This window comes from Pseudophryne corroboree, chromosome 1, assembly GCF_028390025.1.
Source record: "Pseudophryne corroboree isolate aPseCor3 chromosome 1, aPseCor3.hap2, whole genome shotgun sequence".
Classification (NCBI taxonomy): Eukaryota; Metazoa; Chordata; class Amphibia; order Anura; family Myobatrachidae; genus Pseudophryne; species Pseudophryne corroboree.
Window position 1 is genome coordinate 1,246,714,009 of NC_086444.1, and position 20,833 is coordinate 1,246,734,841.

At 49.2% G+C, this 20,833-nt stretch overlaps 1 protein-coding gene across 4 annotated transcripts in view; it reads right to left on the minus strand.

The window, feature by feature from the left end:
* Positions 1 to 20,278, minus strand: part of PCGF1 (polycomb group ring finger 1) — a 57,360-nt gene extending 37,082 nt beyond the window's left edge. Inside the window, exon 1 of one of the 4 annotated variants that reach the window (XM_063954171.1) lies at positions 20,091 to 20,278. In XM_063954171.1, the coding sequence (XP_063810241.1) occupies positions 20,091 to 20,180 (90 nt within the window). In that variant the 5' untranslated portion in view covers positions 20,181 to 20,278. The remainder of the gene's footprint in view (positions 1 to 20,090) is intronic. The other 3 variants (XM_063954188.1, XM_063954161.1, XM_063954179.1) reach the window with 3 other exon arrangements.
* Positions 20,279 to 20,833: the final 555 nt, after the last annotated feature.

The window sequence follows — 20,833 nt, forward strand, 5'->3', positions numbered from 1 at the left end:
AAGAGAGGATACGTGGCTGAGGAATAAGAGGGATGCAGGCGCACACTGCACAATGTGGAAGAGAGGATACGTGGCTGAGGAATAAGATGGGTGCAGGCGCACACTGCACAATGGGGAAGAGGTGATACGTGGCTGGGGAATAAGAGGGGCGCAGGCGCACACTGCACAATGGGGAAGAGGTGATACGTGGCTGGGGAATAAGATGGGTGCAGGCGCACACTGCACAATGGGGAAGAGAGGATACGTGGCTGGGGAATAAGATGGGTGCAGGCGCACACTGCACAATGGGGAAGAGGTGATACGTGGCTGGGGAATAAGAGGGGCGCAGGCGCACACTGCACAATGGGGAAGAGGTGACACGTGGCTGAGGAATAAGAGGGGCGCAGGCGCACACTGCACAATGTGGAAGAGAGGATACGTGGCTGAGGAATAAGATGGGCGCAGGCGCACACTGCACAATGGGGAAGAGGTGATACGTGGCTGGGGAATAAGATGGGTGCAGGCGCACACTGCACAATGGGGAAGAGAGGATACGTGGCTGGGGAATAAGATGGGTGCAGGCGCACACTGCACAATGGGGAAGAGGTGACACGTGGCTGAGGAATAAGAGGGGCGCAGGCGCACACTGCACAATGTGGAAGAGAGGATACGTGGCTGAGGAATAAGACGGGCGCAGGCGCACACTGCACAATGTGGAAGAGAGGATACGTGGCTGAGGAATAAGACGGGCACAGGCGCACACTGCACAATGTGGAAGAGAGGATACGTGGCTGAGGAACAAGACGGGCCGCAGGCGCACACTGCACAATGTGGAAGAGAGGATACGTGGCTGGGGAATAAGATGGGTGCAGGCGCACACTGCACAATGGGGAAGAGGTGACACGTGGCTGAGGAATAAGAGGGGCGCAGGCGCACACTGCACAATGTGGAAGAGAGGATACGTGGCTGAGGAATAAGACGGGCGCAGGCGCACACTGCACAATGTGGAAGAGAGGATACGTGGCTGAGGAACAAGACGGGCCGCAGGCGCACACTGCACAATGTGGAAGAGAGGATACGTGGCTGAGGAATAAGATGGATGCAGGCGCACACTGCACAATGGGGAAGAGGTGATACGTGGCTGAGGAACAAGACGGGAGCAGGCGCACACTGCACAATGGGGAAGAGGTGATACGTGGCTGAGGAATAAGACGGGCGCAGGCGCACACTGCACAATGTGGAAGAGAGGATACGTGGCTGAGGAATAAGACGGGCGCAGGCGCACACTGCACAATGTGGAAGAGAGGATACGTGGCTGAGGAATAAGACGGGCGCAGGCGCACACTGCACAATGTGGAAGAGAGGATACGTGGCTGAGGAACAAGACGGGCGCAGGCGCACACTGCACAATGGGGAAGAGGTGATACGTGGCTGAGGAATAAGACGGGCGCAGGCGCACACTGCACAATGTGGAAGAGAGGATACGTGGCTGAGGAATAAGACGGGCGCAGGCGCACAATGGGGAAGAGGTGATACGTGGCTGAGGAATAAGAGGGATGCAGGGGTACACTGCACAACGTGGAAGAGAGGATATGTGGCTGAGGAATAAGAGGGGCACAGGCGCACACTGCACAATGGGGAAGAGGTGATACGTGGCTGAGGAATAAGAGGGATGCAGGGGTACACTGCACAACGTGGAAGAGAGGATATGTGGCTGAGGAATAAGAGGGGCACAGGCGCACACTGCACAATGGGGAAGAGAGGATACGTGGCTGAGGAATAAGAGGGGCGCAGGCGCACACTGCACAATGGGGAAGAGAGGATACGTGGCTGAGGAATAAGAGGGGCGCAGGCGCACACTGCACAATGGGGAAGAGAGGATACGTGGCTGAGGAATAAGAGGGGCGCAGGCGCACACTGCACAATGGGGAAGAGAGGATACGTGGCTGGGGAATAAGATGGGTGCAGGCGCACACTGCACAATGGGGAAGAGAGGATACGTGGCTGAGGAATAAGAGGGGCACAGGCGCACACTGCACATTGGGGAAGAGAGGATACGTGGCTGGGGAATAAGATGGGCGCAGGCGCACACTGCACAATGGGGAAGAGAGGATACGTGGCTGGGGAATAAGATGGGTGCAGGCGTACACTGCACAATGGGGAAGAGTGGATACGTGGCTGGGGAATAAGATGGGTACAGGCGCACACTGCACAATGGGGAAGAGAGGATACGTGGCTGGGGAATAAGATGCGTGCAGGCGCACACTGCACAATGGGGAAGAGAGGATACGTGGCTGAGGAATAAGAGGGGCACAGGCGCACACTGCACAATGGGGAAGAGATGATACGTGGCTGGGGAATAAGATGGGTGCAGGCGCACACTGCACAATGGGGAAGAGATGATACGTGGCTGGGGAATAAGATGGGTGCAGGCGCACACTGCACAATGGGGAAGAGAGGATACGTGGCTGGGGAATAAGATGGGTGCAGGTGCACACTGCATAATGGGGAAGAGAGGATACGTGGCTGGGGAATAAGATGGGTGCAGGCGCACACTGCACAATGGGGAAGAGAGGATACGTGGCTGGGGAATAAGATGGGTGCAGGCGCACACTGCACAATGGGGAAGAGAGGATACGTGGCTGGGGAATAAGATGGGTGCAGGCGCACACTGCACAATGGGGAAGAGTGGATACGTGGCTGGGGAATAAGATGGGTGTAGGCGCACCTTGAAAAAGACTTATTGTTGAAACGCGTTGGTGGATACAGGCGGAGACTGGTACAGCGTGGAACCTTAAAGGGCTGAACATCTGAACCGTGGAGGAGTTACACCCGGGACTAACCCTTTCATGCGAAACATATGCCTTGCATAGGCCCATTCTGGTACGCAGTCATTCCGTATGGTGGTGGATAATTCATTGATTGTTGTTTTATGAATTTTAAAATTTTAGAATAAATGTAAAAATTGTTTTACGCTATGAAAGGCGTTTTTTTCTAATTGTATTTGAGGTATCAAAAACGGACATAAGAGAAGATACCAGACACTGGAAAAGTGATCGCAGGATTGCTCCTTGCAGAATTTCACGGACATTATTCTGGGTGATATATACCTTAATTGGGGAGCGCAATTCACATCTTTTTTGTATGCACATGTATTTAGGTCTGTGGTGACCTGGTGATTAGCTGCACCCCTTTAATCTTTGCGCAGAGAATATACATTTTTTGTTTGCACACTGCACAATGGGGAAGAGATGATACGCGGCTGAGGAATAAGACGGGCCGCAGGCGCACACTGCACAATGGGGAAGAGATGATACGCGGCTGAGGAATAAGATGGGCCGCAGGCGCACACTGCACAATGGGGAAGAGAGGATACGCGGCTGAGGAATAAGACGGGTCGCAGGCGTACACTGCACAATGTGGAAGAGAGGATACGTGGCTGGGGAATAAGAGGGGCGCAGGCGCACACTGCACAATGGGGAAGAGATACGCGGCTGAGGAATAAGACAGGTCGCAGGCGCACACTGCACAATGGGGAAGAGATGATACGCGGCTGAGGAATACGATGGGCGCAGGCGCACACTGCACAATGTGGAAGAGAGGATACGTGGCTGGGGAATAAGAGGGGCGCAGGCGCACACTGCACAATGGGGAAGAGATACGCGGCTGAGGAATAAGACGGGTCGCAGGCGTACACTGCACAATGTGGAAGAGAGGATACGTGGCTGGGGAATAAGAGGGGCGCAGGCGCACACTGCACAATGTGGAAGAGAGGATACGTGGCTGGGGAATAAGATGGGTGCAGGCGCACACTGCACAATGTGGAAGAGAGGATACGTGGCTGGGGAATAAGAGGGGCGCAGGCGCACACTGCACAATGGGGAAGAGATGATACGCGGCTGAGGAATAAGACAGGTCGCAGGCGCACACTGCACAATGGGGAAGAGAGGATACGTGGCTGGGGAATAAGATGGGTGCAGGCGCACACTGCACAATGTGGAAGAGAGGATACGTGGCTGGGGAATAAGAGGGGCGCAGGCGTACACTGCACAATGTGGAAGAGAGGATACGTGGCTGGGGAATAAGAGGGGCGCAGGCGCACACTGCACAATGTGGAAGAGAGGATACGTGGCTGGGGAATAAGAGGGGCGCAGGCGCACACTGCACAATGTGGAAGAGAGGATACGTGGCTGGGGAATAAGAGGGGCGCAGGCGCACACTGCACAATGTGGAAGAGAGGATACGTGGCTGGGGAATAAATAAGATTTTACTCACCGGTAAATCTATTTCTCGTAGTCCGTAGTGGATGCTGGGAACTCCGTAAGGACCATGGGGAATAGCGGGCTCCGAAGGAGGCTGGGCACTCTAGAAAGATTTATGACTACCTGGTGTGCACTGGCTCCTCCCACTATGACCCTCCTCCAGACCTCAGTTAGGATACTGTGCCCGGACGAGCTGACATAATAAGGAAGGATTTTGAATCCCGGGTAAGACTCATACCAGCCACACCAATCACACCGTATAACTCGTGATACTATACCCAGTTTACAGTATGAATATAACTGAGCCTCTCAACAGATGGCTCAACAATAACCCTTTAGTTAGGCAATAACTATATACAAGTATTGCAGACAATCCGCACTTGGGATGGGCGCCCAGCATCCACTACGGACTACGAGAAATAGATTTACCGGTGAGTAAAATCTTATTTTCTCTGACGTCCTAGTGGATGCTGGGAACTCCGTAAGGACCATGGGGATTATACCAAAGCTCCCAAACTGGCGGGAGAGTGCGGATGACTCTGCAGCACCGAATGAGAGAACTCCAGGTCCTCCTCAGCCAGGGTATCAATTTTGTAGAATTTTGCAAACGTGTTTGCCCCTGACCAAGTAACAGCTCGGCAAAGTTGTAAAGCCGAGACCCCTCGGGCAGCCGCCCAAGATGAGCCCACCTTCCCTGTGGAATGGGCTTTCACTGATTTAAGATGCGGCAGTCCAGCCGCAGAATGCGCCTGCTGAATCGTGTCACAGATCCAGCGAGCGATAGTCTGCTTAGAAGCAGGAGCACCCAGCCTGTTGGGTGCATACAGGATAAATAGCGAGTCAATTTTTCTGACTCTAGCCGTCCTGGAAACATAATTTTTCAAGGCCCTGACTACGTCCAGTAACTTGGAATTCTCCAAGTCCCTAGTAGCCGCAGGCACCACAATAGGTTGGTTCAAGTGAAAAGCTGATACCACCTTAGGGAGAAACTGGGGACGAGTCCCCAATTCTGCCCTATCCATATGGAAAATCAGATAAGGACTTTTATATGACAAAGCCGCCAATTCTGATACACGCCTGGCCGAAACCAAGGCCAATAACATGACCACTTTCAACGTGAGATATTTTAGATCCACGGTTTTAAGTGGTTCAAACCAATGTGATTTTAAGAAACTCAACAGCACGTTGAGATCCCAAGGTGCCACTGGAGGCACAACCGGGGGCTGAATATGCAGCACTCCTTTTACAATGTCTGAACTTCAGGTACTGAAGCTAATGCTTTCTGGAAGAAAATCGACAGAGCCGAGATCTGTATCTTAATGGAGCCTAATTTTAGGCCCATAGACACTCCTGCTTGTAGGAAATGCAGAAATCGACCTAGTTGAAATTCCTCTGTTGGGGCCTTTTTTGTCCTCACACCAAGCAACATATTTCCGCCATATGCGGTGATAATGTTTTGCAGTTACATCTTTCCTGGCTTGAATCAGCGTAGGAATGACTTCCTCCGGAATGCCCTTTTCCTTTAGGATCCGGCGTTCAACCGCCATGCCATCAAAACGTAGCCGCGGTAAGTCTTGGAACAGACAGGGCCCCTGCTGCAGCAGGTCCTGTCTGAGCGGCAGAGGCCATGGGTCCTCTGATACATTTTCTTGAAGTTCTGGGTACCAGGCTCTTCTTGGCCAATCCGGAACCACGAGTATCGTTCTTACTCCTCGCCTTCTTATTATTCTCAGTACCTTTGGTATGAGAGGCAGAGGGGGGAACACATAAAACGACTGGTACACCCACGGTGTTACCAGAGCGTCCACAGCTATCGCCTGAAGGTCCCTTGACCTGGCGCAATATCTTTTATAGCTTTTTGTTGAGGTGGGACGCCTTCATGTCCACCTGTGGCCTTTCCCAATGGTGTACAATTCTTTGGAAGACTTCTGGATGAAGTCCCCACACTCTCGGGTGGAAGTCGTGTCTGCTGAGAAGATCTGCTTCCCAGTTGTCCACTCCGGGAATGAACACTGCTGACAGTGCTAACACATGATTTTCCGCCCATCGGAGAATCCTTGTGGCTTCTGCTATCGCCATCCTGCTTCTTGTGCCGCCCTGTTGGTTTACATGGGCGACTGCCGTGATGTTGCCTGATTGGATCAGGACCGGCTGGTTTTGAAGCAGAGGCCTTGCCTGACTCAGGGCATTGTAAATGGCCCTCTGTTCCAGAATTTTATGTAGGGAAGTCACCTGACTTGACCAAAGTCCCTGGAAGTTTCTTCCCTGTGTGACTGCCCCCCAGCCTCAAAGGCTGGCATCCATGGTCACTAGGACCTAGTCCTGTATGTCGAACCTTCGGCCCTCTTGAAGATGGGCACTCTGCAGCCACTACAGTAGAGATACCCTGGTCCTTGGAGACAGGGTTATCAGCCTAATGCATCTGAAGATGCGACCCGGACCACTTGTCTAACAGGTCCCCCTGAAAAGTTCTTGCATGGAACCTGCCGAATGGGATTGCTTCGTAGGAAGCTAACATTTTTCCCAGGACTCGCGTGCAATGATGCACCGATAACTGTTTTGGCTTCAGGAGGTCTCTGACTAGAGATGACAGCTCCTTGGCTTTCTCCACCGGGAGAAACACTTATTTCTGGTCTGTGTCCAGAACCATCCCCAGGAACAGTAGACGTGTCGTAGGAACCAGCTGTGACTCTGGACTGTTTAGAGTCCAACCGTGCTGTTGTAGCACTTTCCAAAATAGTGCTACCCCGACTAGCAACTGCTCCTTGGACCTCGCCCTTATAAGGAGATTGTCCAAGTACGGGATAATTAAAACTCCCCTTTTTCGAAGGAGTATCATCATACCTTGGTAACACCCTCGGTGCCATGTACAGTCCAAACGGCAGAGTCTGGACTTGGTAATGGTAATCCTGTACCACAAATCTGAGGTACTCCTGACGAGGATAGTAAATAGGGACATGCAGGTAAGCATCCTTGATGTCCCGGGATACCATGTAATCCCCCTCGTCCAGGCTTGCAATAACCGCCCTGAGCGATTCCATCTTGAACTTGAATTTTTTATGCATGTGTTCAAGGATTTTAAATATAAAGAAGGGTCACACCGAACCATGCGGTTTCGGTACCCCAACCGTGTGGAATAGTAATCCCGTCCTTGTTGAAGTAGGGGCACCTTAAGTATTACCTGCTGGGAATACAGCTTATTAATTGCCTCTAGCACAGCCTCCCTGCCTGAGGGAGTTGTCGGCAAGGCATATTTGAGGAAACGGCGGGGGGAAGACATCTCGAATTCCAGCTTGTACCCCTGAAATACTACTTGAATGAAACAGGGATCCACCTGTGAGCGAGCCCACTGATCGCTGAAATTGTTGAGACGGCCCCCCACCGTACCTGGCTACACCTGTGGAGCCCCCGCGTCATGCTGTGGACTCAGAGGAAGCGAGAGAAGAATTATGATTCTGGGAACAGGCTGACTGGTGCAGCTTTTTCCCTCTTCCCTTGTCTCTGTACAGAAAGGAAGCGCCTTTGACCCGCTTGCTTTTCTGAAGCCGAAAGGACTGTACCTGATAATACAGTGCTTTCTTAGTCTGTGAGGAAACCTGAGGTAAAAATATTTCTTCCCAGCTGTTGCTGCGGATACGAGGTCCCAGAGACCATCCCCAAATAATTCCTCACCCTTATAAGGCAGAATCTCTATGCGCCTTTTAAGGTCAGCATCACCTGTCCAGGGACAGGTCTCTAATACCCTCCTGACAGAATGGACATTACATTCATTTTGGATGCCAGCCGGCAAAATATCCCTCTGTGCATCCCTCATATATAAGACGACGTCTTTAATCTGTTCTCATGTTAGCAAACTAGTATGCTTGACAGGGTCACAGACCACGCTGCAGCAGCACGATCTGCAGGTCTCAGTCTAGTACCTGAGTGTGTATATACAGACTTCAGGATAGCCTCCTGCTTTTTATCAACAGGTACCTTCAAAGTGGCCGTTCCTAAAACGGCAGTGCCACCTATTTTGACAACCGTGTGAGCGCCTTATCCACCCTAGGGGATATCTCCCAGCGTAACTTATCCACCTGGCGGGAAAGGGTACGCCATCAGTAACTTTTTAGAAATTACCAGTTTCTTATCAGGGGGAACCCACGCTTTTCACACACTTCATTCATTCATCTGATGGGGGAACAAAACACTGCCTGCTTTTTCTCCCCAAACATAAAAACCCCATTTTTAGAGGTTAATGTCAGAAATGTGTAACACATTATTTTTATTGCCGGGATCAAGTCACGGATGTTCCTAGTGGATTGTGTATATGTCTCAACCTTGTCGACACTGGAGTCAGAATCCGTGTCGACATCTGTGTCTGCCATCTGAATGAGCGGGCGTTTTTGAGCCCCTGATGGCCTTTGAGACGCCTGGGCAGACACGGGCTGAGAAGCCGGCTGTCCCACAGCTGTTACGTCATCCACCCTTTTATGTAAGGAGTTGACACTGTCTGTTAATACCTTTCACCTAACCATCCACTCTGGTGTCGGCCCACAGGGGGCGACATCACATTTATCGGCATCTGCTCCGTCACTATATAAGTCTCCTCCTCATCAAACATGTCGACACAGCTGTACCGACACACCGCACACACACAGGGAATGCTCTGACTGAGGACAGGACCCACAAAGCCCTTTGGGGAGACAGAGAGAGAGTATGCCAGCACACACCAGAGCGCTATATAATGAGGGGATTAACACTATAACTGAGTGAATTTTCCCCCATAGCTGCTTGTATATACAATATTGCGCCTAAATTTAGTGCCCCCCCTCTCTTTTTTACCCTTTGAGCCTGAAAACTACAGGGGAGAGCCTGGGGAGCTTTCTTCCAGATGCACTGTGAAGAGAAAATGGCGCCAGTGTGTCTGAGGGAGATAGCTCCGCCCCTTTTCCGCGGCCTATTCTCACGCTTTTTTCTGGATTCTGGCAGGGGTATTTACCACATATATAGCCTCTGGGGCTATATATTGTGGTATTTTTGCCAGCCAAGGTGTTTTTATTGCTGCTCAGGGCGCCCCCCCCAAGCGCCCTGCACCCTCAGTGACCGGAGTGTGAAGTGTGAGGAGCAATGGCGCACAGCTGCCGTGCTGTGCGCTACCTTGGTGAAGACTGATGTCTTCTGCCGCCGTTTTTCCGGACCTCTTCTTGCTTCTGGCTCTGTAAGGGGGACGGCGGCGCGGCTCCGGGACCGAACACCAAGGACTGGGCCTGCGGTCGATCCCTCTGGAGCTAATGGTGTCCAGTAGCCTAAGAAGCCCAATCCGGCTGCAAGCAGGCGAGTTCGCTTCTTCTCCCCTTAGTCCCTCGCTGCAGTGAGCCTGTTGCCAGAAGGTCTCACTGAAAATAAAAAATAAGAATTTACTTACCGATAATTCTATTTCTCGGAGTCCGTAGTGGATGCTGGGGTTCCTGAAAGGACCATGGGGAATAGCGGCTCCGCAGGAGACAGGGCACAAAAAGTAAAGCTTTAGGATCAGGTGGTGTGCACTGGCTCCTCCCCCTATGACCCTCCTCCAAGCCTCAGTTAGGATACTGTGCCCGGACGAGCGTACACAATAAGGAAGGATTTATGAATCCCGGGTAAGACTCATACCAGCCACACCAATCACACTGTACAACCTGTGATCTGAACCCAGTTAACAGTATGATAACAGCGGAGCCTCTGAAAGGATGGCTCACAACAATAATAACCCGATTTTTGTAACTATGTACAAGTAATGCAGATAATCCGCACTTGGGATGGGCGCCCAGCATCCACTACGGACTCCGAGAAATAGAATTATCGGTAAGTAAATTCTTATTTTCTCTATCGTCCTAGTGGATGCTGGGGTTCCTGAAAGGACCATGGGGATTATACCAAAGCTCCCAAACGGGCGGGAGAGTGCGGATGACTCTGCAGCACCGAATGAGAGAACTCCAGGTCCTCCTTAGCCAGGGTATCAAATTTGTAGGATTTTACAAACGTGTTTGCCCCTGACTAAATAGCCGCTCGGCAAAGTTGTAAAGCCGAGACCCCTCGGGCAGCCGCCCAAGATGAGCCCACCTTCCTTGTGGAATGGGCATTTACATATTTTGGCTGTGGCAGGCCTGCCACAGAATGTGCAAGCTGAATTGTATTACACATCCAACTAGCAAAAGTCTGCTTAAAAGCAAGAGCACCCAGTTTGTTGGGTGCATACAGGATAACAGCAAGTCAGTTTTCCTGACTCCAGCCGTCCTGGAACCTATATTTTCAGGGCCCTGACCACATCTAGCAACTTGGAGTCCTCCAAGTCCCTAGTAGGCGCAAGACACCACAATAAGCTGGTTCAGGTGCAAACCCTGACACCACCTTAGGGAGAGAACTGGGGACGAGTCCGCAGCTCTGCCCTGTCCGAATGGACAAACAGATATGGGCTTTTTTGAGAAAAAAACCACCAATTTGACACTCGCCTGGTCCAGGCCAGGTCCAAGAGCATGTTCACTTTTCATGTGAGATGCTTCAAATCCACAGATTTGACTGGTTTTAAACCAATGTGTTTTGAGGAATCCCAGAACTACGTTGAGATCCCACAGTGCCACTGGAGGCACAAAAGGGGGTTGTATATGCAATACTCCCTTGACAAACTTCTGGACTTCAGGAACTGAAGCCAATTCTTTCTGGAAGAAAAATCGACAGGGCCGAAATTTGAACCTTAATGGACCCCAATTTGAGGCCCATAGACACTCCTGTTTGCAAGAAATGCAGGAATCGACCGAGTTGAAATTTCTTCGTGGGGCCTTCCTGGCCTCACACCACGCAACATATTTTCGCCACATGTGGTGATAATGTTGTGCGGTCACCTCCTTTCTGGCTTTGACCAGGGTAGGAATGACCTTTTCCTGAATGCCTTTTCCCTTAGGATCCGGCGTTCCACCGCCATGCCGTCAAACGCAGCTGCGGTAAGTCTTGGAACAGACATGGTACTTGCTGAAACAAGTCCCTTCTTAGCGGCAGAGGCCATAAGTCCTCTGTGAGCATCTCTTGAAGTTCCGGGTACCAAGTCCTTCTTGGCCAATCCGGAGCCATGAGTATAGTTCTTACTCCTCTATGTCTTATAATTCTCAGTACCTTAGGTATGAAAAGCAGAGGATGGAACACATACACCGACTGGTACACCCACGGTGTTACCAGAACGTCCACAGCTATTGCCTGAGGGTCTCTTAACCTGGCGCAATACCTGTCCCGTTTTTTGTTCAGACGGGACGCCATCATGTCCACCTTTGGTAATTCCCAACGGTTTACAATTATGTGGAAAACTTCCCCATGAAGTTCCCACTCTGCCGGGTGGAGGTCGTGCCTACTGAGGAAGTCTGCTTCCCAGTTTCCATTCCCGGAATGAAACACTGCTGACAGTGCTATCACATGATTTTCCGCCCAGCGAAAAGTCCTTGCAGTTTTTGCCCACTGCCCTCCTGCTTCTTGTGCCGCCCTGTCTATTTACGTGGGCGACTGCCGTGATGTTTTATCCCACCGGATCAATACCGGCTGACCTTGAAGCAGAGGTCTTGCTAAGCTTAGAGCATTATAAATTTACCCTTAGCTATATTTATGTGGAGAAAATCTCCAGACTTGATCACACTCCCTGGAAATTTTTTCCTTGTGTGACTGCTCCCCAGGCTCTTGGGCTGGCCTCCGTGGTCACCAACATCCAAAACTGAATGCCGAATCTGCGGCCCTCTAGAAGATGAGCACTCTGTAACCACCACAGGAGAGACACCCTTGTCCTTGGATATAGGGTTATCCGCTGATGCATCTGAAGATGCGATCCGGACCATTTGTCCAGCAGATCCCACTGAAAAGTTCTTGCATGAAATCTGCCGACTGGAATTGCTTCGAAGGAAGTCACCATTTTTCTATCGGGGGAAACCCACGCATCATCACACACTTCATTTAATTTATCTGATTCAGGAAAAACTACGGTAGTTTTTTCACATCCCACATAATACCCTCTTTTGTGGTACTTGTAGTATCAGAAATATGTAACACCTCCTTCATTGCCCTTAACGTGTGGCCCTAATAAGGAATACGTTTGTTTATTCACCGTCGACACTGGATTCAGTGTCCCTGTCTGTGTCTGTGTCGACCGACTAAAGTAAACGGGCGTTTTAAAACCCCTGACGGTGTTTTTGAGACGTCTGGACCGGTACTAATTGTTTGTCGGCCGTCTCATGTCGTCAACCGACCTTGGCGCGTGTTGACATTATCACGTAATTCCCTAAATAAGCCATCCATTCCGGTGTCGACTCCCTAGAGAGTGACATCACCATTACAGGCAATTGCTCCGCCTCCTCACCAACATCGTCCTCATACATGTCGACACACACGTACCGACACACAGCACACACACAGGGAATGCTCTGATAGAGGACAGGACCCACTAGCCCTTTGGAGAGACAGAGGGAGAGTTTGCCAGCACACACCAAAAACGCTATAATTATATAGGGACAACCTTATATAAGTGTTTTCCCTTATAGCATCTTTTTTATATATTTCTAACGCCAAATTAGTGCCCCCCCTCTCTGTTTTAACCCTGTTTCTGTAGTGCAGTGCAGGGGAGAGCCTGGGAGCCTTCCCTCCAGCCTTTCTGTGAGGGAAAATGGCGCTGTGTGCTGAGGAGATAGGCCCCGCCCCTTTTTCGGCGGCCTCGTCTCCCGCTCTTAACGGATTCTGGCAGGGGTTAAATATCTCCATATAGCCCCCGGAGGCTATATGTGAGGTATTTTTAGCCAAAAAAGGTTTTCATTTGCCTCCCAGGGCGCCCCCCTCCCAGCGCCCTGCACCCTCAGTGACTGCCGTGTGAAGTGTGCTGAGAGGAAAATGGCGCACAGCTGCAGTGCTGTGCGCTACCTTAAGAAGACTGAGGAGTCTTCTGCCGCCGATTCTGGACCTCTTCTCGTTTCAGCATCTGCAAGGGGGCCGGCGGCGAGGCTCCGGTGACCATCCAGGCTGTACCTGTGATCGTCCCTCTGGAGCTAATGTCCAGTAGCCAAGAAGCCAATCCATCCTGCACGCAGGCGAGTTCACTTCTTCTCCCCTAAGTCCCTCGTTGCAGTGATCCTGTTGCCAGCAGGACTCACTGAAAATAAAAAACCTAAGCTAAACTTTTCTAAGCAGCTCTTTAGGAGAGCCACCTAGATTGCACCCTTCTCGGCCGGGCACAAAAATCTAACTGAGGCTTGGAGGAGGGTCATAGGGGGAGGAGCCAGTGCACACCACCTGATCCTAAAGCTTTACTTTTTGTGCCCTGTCTCCTGCGGAGCCGCTATTCCCCATGGTCCTTTCAGGAACCCCAACATCCACTAGGACGATAGAGAAAACCTAAATATACTTTCTTTCTAAGGGCTCAGGAGAGCCCCTAGTGTGCATAAAACCTCGGCCGGGCACAAGATCTAACTGAGGCTTGGAGGAGGGTCATAGTGGGAGGAGCCAGTGCACACCAGGTAGTCATAAATCTTTCTAGAGTGCCCAGCCTCCTTCGGAGCCCGCTATTCCCCATGGTCTTTACGGAGTTCCCAGCATCCACTAGGACGTCAGAGAAAGAGGGGCGCAGGCGCACACTGCACAATGTGGAAGAGATGATACGTGGCTGGGGAATAAGATGGGTGCAGGCGCACACTGCACAATGGGGAAAAGAGGATACGCGGCTGGGGAATAAGAGGGGCGCAGGCGCACACTGCACAATGGGGAAGAGAGGATACGCGGCTGGGGAATAAGAGGGGCGCAGGCGCACACTGCACAATGGGGAAGAGGTGATACGCGGCTGGGGAATAAGAGGGGCGCAGGCGCACACTGCACAATGTGGAAGAGATGATACGTGGCTGGGGAATAAGAGGGGCGCAGGCGCACACTGCACAATGGGGAAGAGGTGATACGCGGCTGGGGAATAAGAGGGGCGCAGGCGCACACTGCACAATGTGGAAGAGATGATACGTGGCTGGGGAATAAGATGGGTGCAGGCGCACACTGCACAATGGGGAAAAGAGGATACGCGGCTGGGGAATAAGAGGGGCGCAGGCGCACACTGCACAATGGGGAAGAGAGGATACGCGGCTGGGGAATAAGAGGGGCGCAGGCGCACACTGCACAATGTGGAAGAGAGGATACGTGGCTGGGGAATAAGAGGGGCGCAGGCGCACACTGCACAATGTGGAAGAGAGGATACGTAGCTGAGGACCTGCACAGGGATATACAGTGACAGGAGGATACATACAGGTGTATACAGTGACAGGAGGATACATACAGGTGTATACAGTGACAGGAGGATACATACAGGTGTATACAGTGACAGGAGGATACATACAGGTGTATACAGTGACAGGAGGATACATACAGGTGTATACAGTGACAGGAGGATACATACAGGTGTATACAGTGACAGGAGGATATATACAGTGACAGGAGGATACATACAGGTGTATACAGCGACAGGAAGATATATACAGGTGTATACAGTGACAGGAGGATACATACAGGTGAATATAGTGACAGGAGAATACATACAGGTGTATACAGTGACAGGAGGATATATACAGGTGTATACAGTGACAGGAGGATATATACAGGTGTATACAGTGACAGGAGGATATATACAGGTGTATACAGTGACAGGAGGATGTATACAGGTGTATACAGTGACAGGAGGATATATACAGGTGTATACAGTGACAGGAGGATGTATACAGGTGTATACAGTGACAGGAGGATACATACAGGAGTATACAGTGACAGGAGGATGTATACAGGTGTATACAGTGACAGGAGGATATATACAGGTGTATACAGCGACAGGAGGATATATACAGGTGTATACAGTGACAGGAGGATACATACAGGTGTATACAGCGACAAGAGGATACATACAGGTGTATACAGCGACAGGAGGATACATACAGGTGTATACAGCGACAGGAGGATACATACAGGTGTATACAGCGACAGGAGGATACATACAGGTGTATACAGTGAAAGGAGGATACATACAGGTGTATACAGTGACAGGAGGATACATACAGGTGTATACAGTGACAGGAGGATACATACAGGTGTATACAGTGACAGGAGGATACATACAGGTGTATACAGTGACAGGAGGATATATACAGGTGTATACAGTGACAGGAGGATATATACAGGTGTATACAGTGACAGGAGGATACATACAGGTGTATACAGTGACAGGAGGATACATACAGGTGTATACAGTGACAGGAGGATATACACAGGTGTATACAGTGACAGGAGGATATACACAGTAACAGGAGGATATACACAGGTGTATACAGTGACAGGAGGATATATACAGATGTATACAGTGACAGGAGGATATATACAGTAACAGGAGGATATACACAGGTGTATACAGTGACAGGAGGATATATACAGTGACAGGAGGATATATATATACAGGTGTATACAGTGACAGGAGGATATATATATACAGGTGTATACAGTGACAGGAGGATATACACAGGTGTATACAGTAACAGGAGGATATACACAGGTGTATACAGTGACAGGAGGATATACACAGGTGTATACAGTGACAGGAGGATATACACAGGTGTATACAGTGACAGGAGGATATACACAGGTGTATACAGTGACAGGAGGATATACACAGGTGGATACAGTGACAGGAGGATATACACAGGTGGATACAGTGACAGGAGGATACATACAGGTGTATACAGTGACAGGAGGATACATACAGGTGTATACAGTGACAGGAGGGTGTATACAGTGACAGGAGGATATATTCAGGTGTATACAGTGACAGGAGGATATATTCAGGTGTATACAGTGACAGGAGGGTGTATACAGTGACAGGAGGATATATATACAGGTGTATACAGTGACAGGAGGATATATACAGGTGTATACAGTGACAGGAGGATATATACAGGTGTATACAGTGACAGGAGGATACATACAGGTGTATACAGTGACAGGAGGATACATACAGGTGTATACAGTGACAGGAGGATACATACAGGTGTATACAGTGACAGGAGGATACATACAGGTGTATACAGTGACAGGAGTATACAGTGACAGGAGGATACATACAGGTGTATACAGTGACAGGAGGATATATACAGGTGTATACAGTGACAGGAGGATATATACAGGTGTATACAGTGACAGGAGGATATATTCAGGTGTATACAGTGACAGGAGGATACATACAGGTGTATACAGTGACAGGAGGATACATACAGGTGTATACAGTGACAGGAGGATACATACAGGTGTATACAGTGACAGGAGGATACATACAGGTGTATACAGTGACAGGAGGATACATACAGGTGTATACAGTGACAGGAGGATACATACAGGTGTATACAGTGACAGGAGGATACATACAGGTGTATACAGTGACAGGAGGATACATACAGGTGTATACAGTGACAGGAGGATACATACAGGTGTATACAGTGACAGGAGGATACATACAGGTGTATACAGTGACAGGAGGATACATACAGGTGTATACAGTGACAGGAGGATACATACAGGTGTATACAGTGACAGGAGGATACATACAGGTGTATACAGTGACAGGAGGATACATACAGGTGTATACAGTGACAGGAGGATATATGCAGGTGTATACAGGGACAGGAGGATATATTCAGGTGTATACAGTGACAGGAGGATATATTCAGGTGTATACAGTGACAGGAGGATATATTCAGGTGTATACAGTGACAGGAGGATACATACAGGTGTATACAGTGACAGGAGGATACATACAGGTGTATACAGTGACGGGAGGATACATACAGGTGTATACAGTGACCGGAGGATACATACAGGTGTATACAGTGACCGGAGGATACATACAGGTGTATACAGTGACAGGAGGATACATACAGGAGTATACAGTGACAGGAGGATACATACAGGAGTATACAGTGACAGGAGGATACATACAGGTGTATACAGTGACAGGAGGATACATACAGGTGTATACAGTGACCGGAGGATACATACAGGAGTATACAGTGACAGGAGGATACATACAGGAGTATACAGTGACAGGAGGATACATACAGGAGTATACAGTGACAGGAGGATACATACAGGTGTATACAGTGACAGGAGGTTACATACAGGTGTATACAGTGACAGGAGGATAAATGCAGGTGTATACAGTGACAGGAGGATAAATGCAGGTGTATACAGTGACAGGAGGATACATACAGGTGTATACAGTGACAGGAGGATATATTCAGGTGTATACAGTGACAGGAGGATACATACAGGTGTATACAGTGACAGGAGGATACATACAGGTGTATACAGTGACAGGAGGATACATACAGGTGTATACAGTGACAGGAGGATACATACAGGTGTATACAGTGACAGGAGGATACATACAGGTGTATACAGTGACAGGAGGATACATACAGGTGTATACAGTGACAGGAGGATACATACAGGTGTATACAGTGACGGGAGGATACATACAGGTGTATACAGTGACAGGAGGATACATACAGGTGTATACAGTGACAGGAGGATACGTACAGGTGTATACAGTGACAGGAGGATATATTCAGGTGTATACAGTGACAGGAGGATACATACAGGTGTATACAGTGACAGGAGGATACATACAGGTGTATACAGTGACGGGAGGATACGTACAGGTGTATACAGTGACGGGAGGATACATACAGGTGTATACAGTGACAGGAGGTTACATACAGGTGTATACAGTGACAGGAGGATATATACAGTGACAGGAGGATACATACAGGTGTATACAGCGACAGGAAGATATATACAGGTGTATACAGTGACAGGAGGATACATACAGGTGTATACAGTGAAAGGAGGATATATACAGGTGAATATAGTGACAGGAGAATACATACAGGTGTATACAGTGACAGGAGGTTACATACAGGTGTATACAGTGACAGGAGGATATATACAGTGACAGGAGGATACATACAGGTGTATACAGTGACAGGAGGATATATTCAGGTGTATACAGTGACAGGAGGATACATTCAGGTGTATACAGTGACAGGAGGATACATACAGGTGTATACAGTGACGGGAGGATACGTACAGGTGTATACAGTGACGGGAGGATACGTACAGGTGTATACAGTGACGGGAGGATACGTACAGGTGTATACAGTGACGGGAGGATATATTCAGGTGTATACAGTGACAGGAGGATATATTCAGGTGTATACAGTGACAGGAGGATATATTCAGGTGTATACAGTGACAGGAGGATATATACAGGTGTATACAGTGACAGGAGGATATATACAGGTGTATACAGTGACAGGAGGATATATACAGGTGTATACAGTGACAGGAGGATACATACAGGTGTATACAGTGACAGGAGGATATATTCAGGTGTATACAGTGACAGGAGGATATATTCAGGTGTATACAGTGACAGGAGGATATATTCAGGTGTATACAGTGACAGGAGGATATATTCAGGTGTATACAGTGACAGGAGGATATATTCAGGTGTATACAGTGACAGGAGGATATATTCAGGTGTATACAGTGACAGGAGGATATATACAGGTGTATACAGTGACAGGAGGATATATACAGGTGTATACAGTGACAGGAGGATATATACAGGTGTATACAGTGACAGGAGGATACATACAGGTGTATACAGTGACAGGAGGATATATACAGGTGTATACAGTGACAGGAGGATACATACAGGTGTATACAGTGACAGGAGGATACATACAGGTGTATACAGTGACAGGAGGATACATACAGGTGTATACAGTGACAGGAGGATACATACAGGTGTATACAGTGACAGGAGGATATATTCAGGTGTATACAGTGACAGGAGGATATATTCAGGTGTATACAGTGACAGGAGAATATATACAGGTGTATACAGTGACAGGAGGGTGTATACAGTGACAGGAGGATATATATATACAGGTGTATACAGGGACAGGAGGATACATACAGGTGTATACAGTGACAGGAGGATATATACAGGTGTATACAGTGACAGGAGGATATATACAGGTGTATACAGTGACAGGAGGATATATACAGGTGTATACAGTGACAGGAGGATATATACAGGTGTATACAGTGACAGGAGGATACATACAGGTGTATACAGTGACAGGAGGATACATACAGGTGTATACAGTGACAGGAGGATATATACAGGTGTATACAGTGACAGGAGGATATATACAGGTGTATACAGTGACAGGAGGATATATACAGGTGTATACAGTGACAGGAGGATACATACAGGTGTATACAGTGACAGGAGGATACATACAGGTGTATACAGTGACAGGAGGATATATACAGGTGGATACAGTGACAGGAGGATACATACAGGTGTATACAGTGACAGGAGGATACATACAGGTGTATACAGTGACAGGAGGATATATTCAGGTGTATACAGTGACAGGAGGGTACATACAGGTGTATACAGTGACAGGAGGATACATACAGGTGTATACAGTGACAGGAGGATATATTCAGGTGTATACAGTGACAGGAGGATATATTCAGGTGTATACAGTGACAGGAGGGTGTATACAGTGACAGGAGGATATATATACAGGTGTATACAGGAACAGGAGGATACATACAGGTGTATACAGGGACAGGAGGATACATACAGGTGTATACAGGGACAGGAGGATACATACAGGTGTATACAGTGACAGGAGGATATATACAGGTGCATACAGTGACAGGAGGATATACACAGGTGTACACAGGGGTATAAGGACACACAGACACCTCGTTCCGCAGCGGATCCATCTTATACACGGACTGCAGCTGATTCCGGAGACGCATCGAGTTCACCATCGCTCCCGGCACAGCCGCCATCTTACTGCTCCCCGTGTCCTCACTTCCGGGGGAGCTGCCGGTCACGTGACAGACGGGACCATGTGACCTCCGTCACGCCAACACGCGCCACGCCCCTCACCTACAGATCACCCTTCTGCTTCTGCTACTCACCCACTCCTTCATATCACACCCTGTACCCACATATCACACCCTGTACCCCTCATATCACACCCTGTATCCTCATATTACACCCTGTACCCCCATATCACACCCTGTACCCCTCATATCACACCCTGTACCCCTCATATCACACCCTGTATCCTCATATTACACCCTGTACCCCCATATCACACCCTGTACCCTCATATCACACCCTGTATCCTCATATCACACCCTGTATCCTCATATTACACCCTGTACCCCCATATCACACCCTGTACCCTCATATCACACCCTGTACCCCCATATCACACCCTGTACCCCTCATATCACACCCTGTACCCCTCATATCACACCCTGTATCCTCATTTCTCTATCGTCCTAAGTGGATGCTGGGGTTCCTGAAAGGACCATGGGGAATAGCGGCTCCGCAGGAGACAGGGCACAAAAAAGTAAAGCTTTACTAGGTCAGGTGGTGTGCACTGGCTCCTCCCCCTATGACCCTCCTCCAGACTCCAGTTAGATTTTGTGCC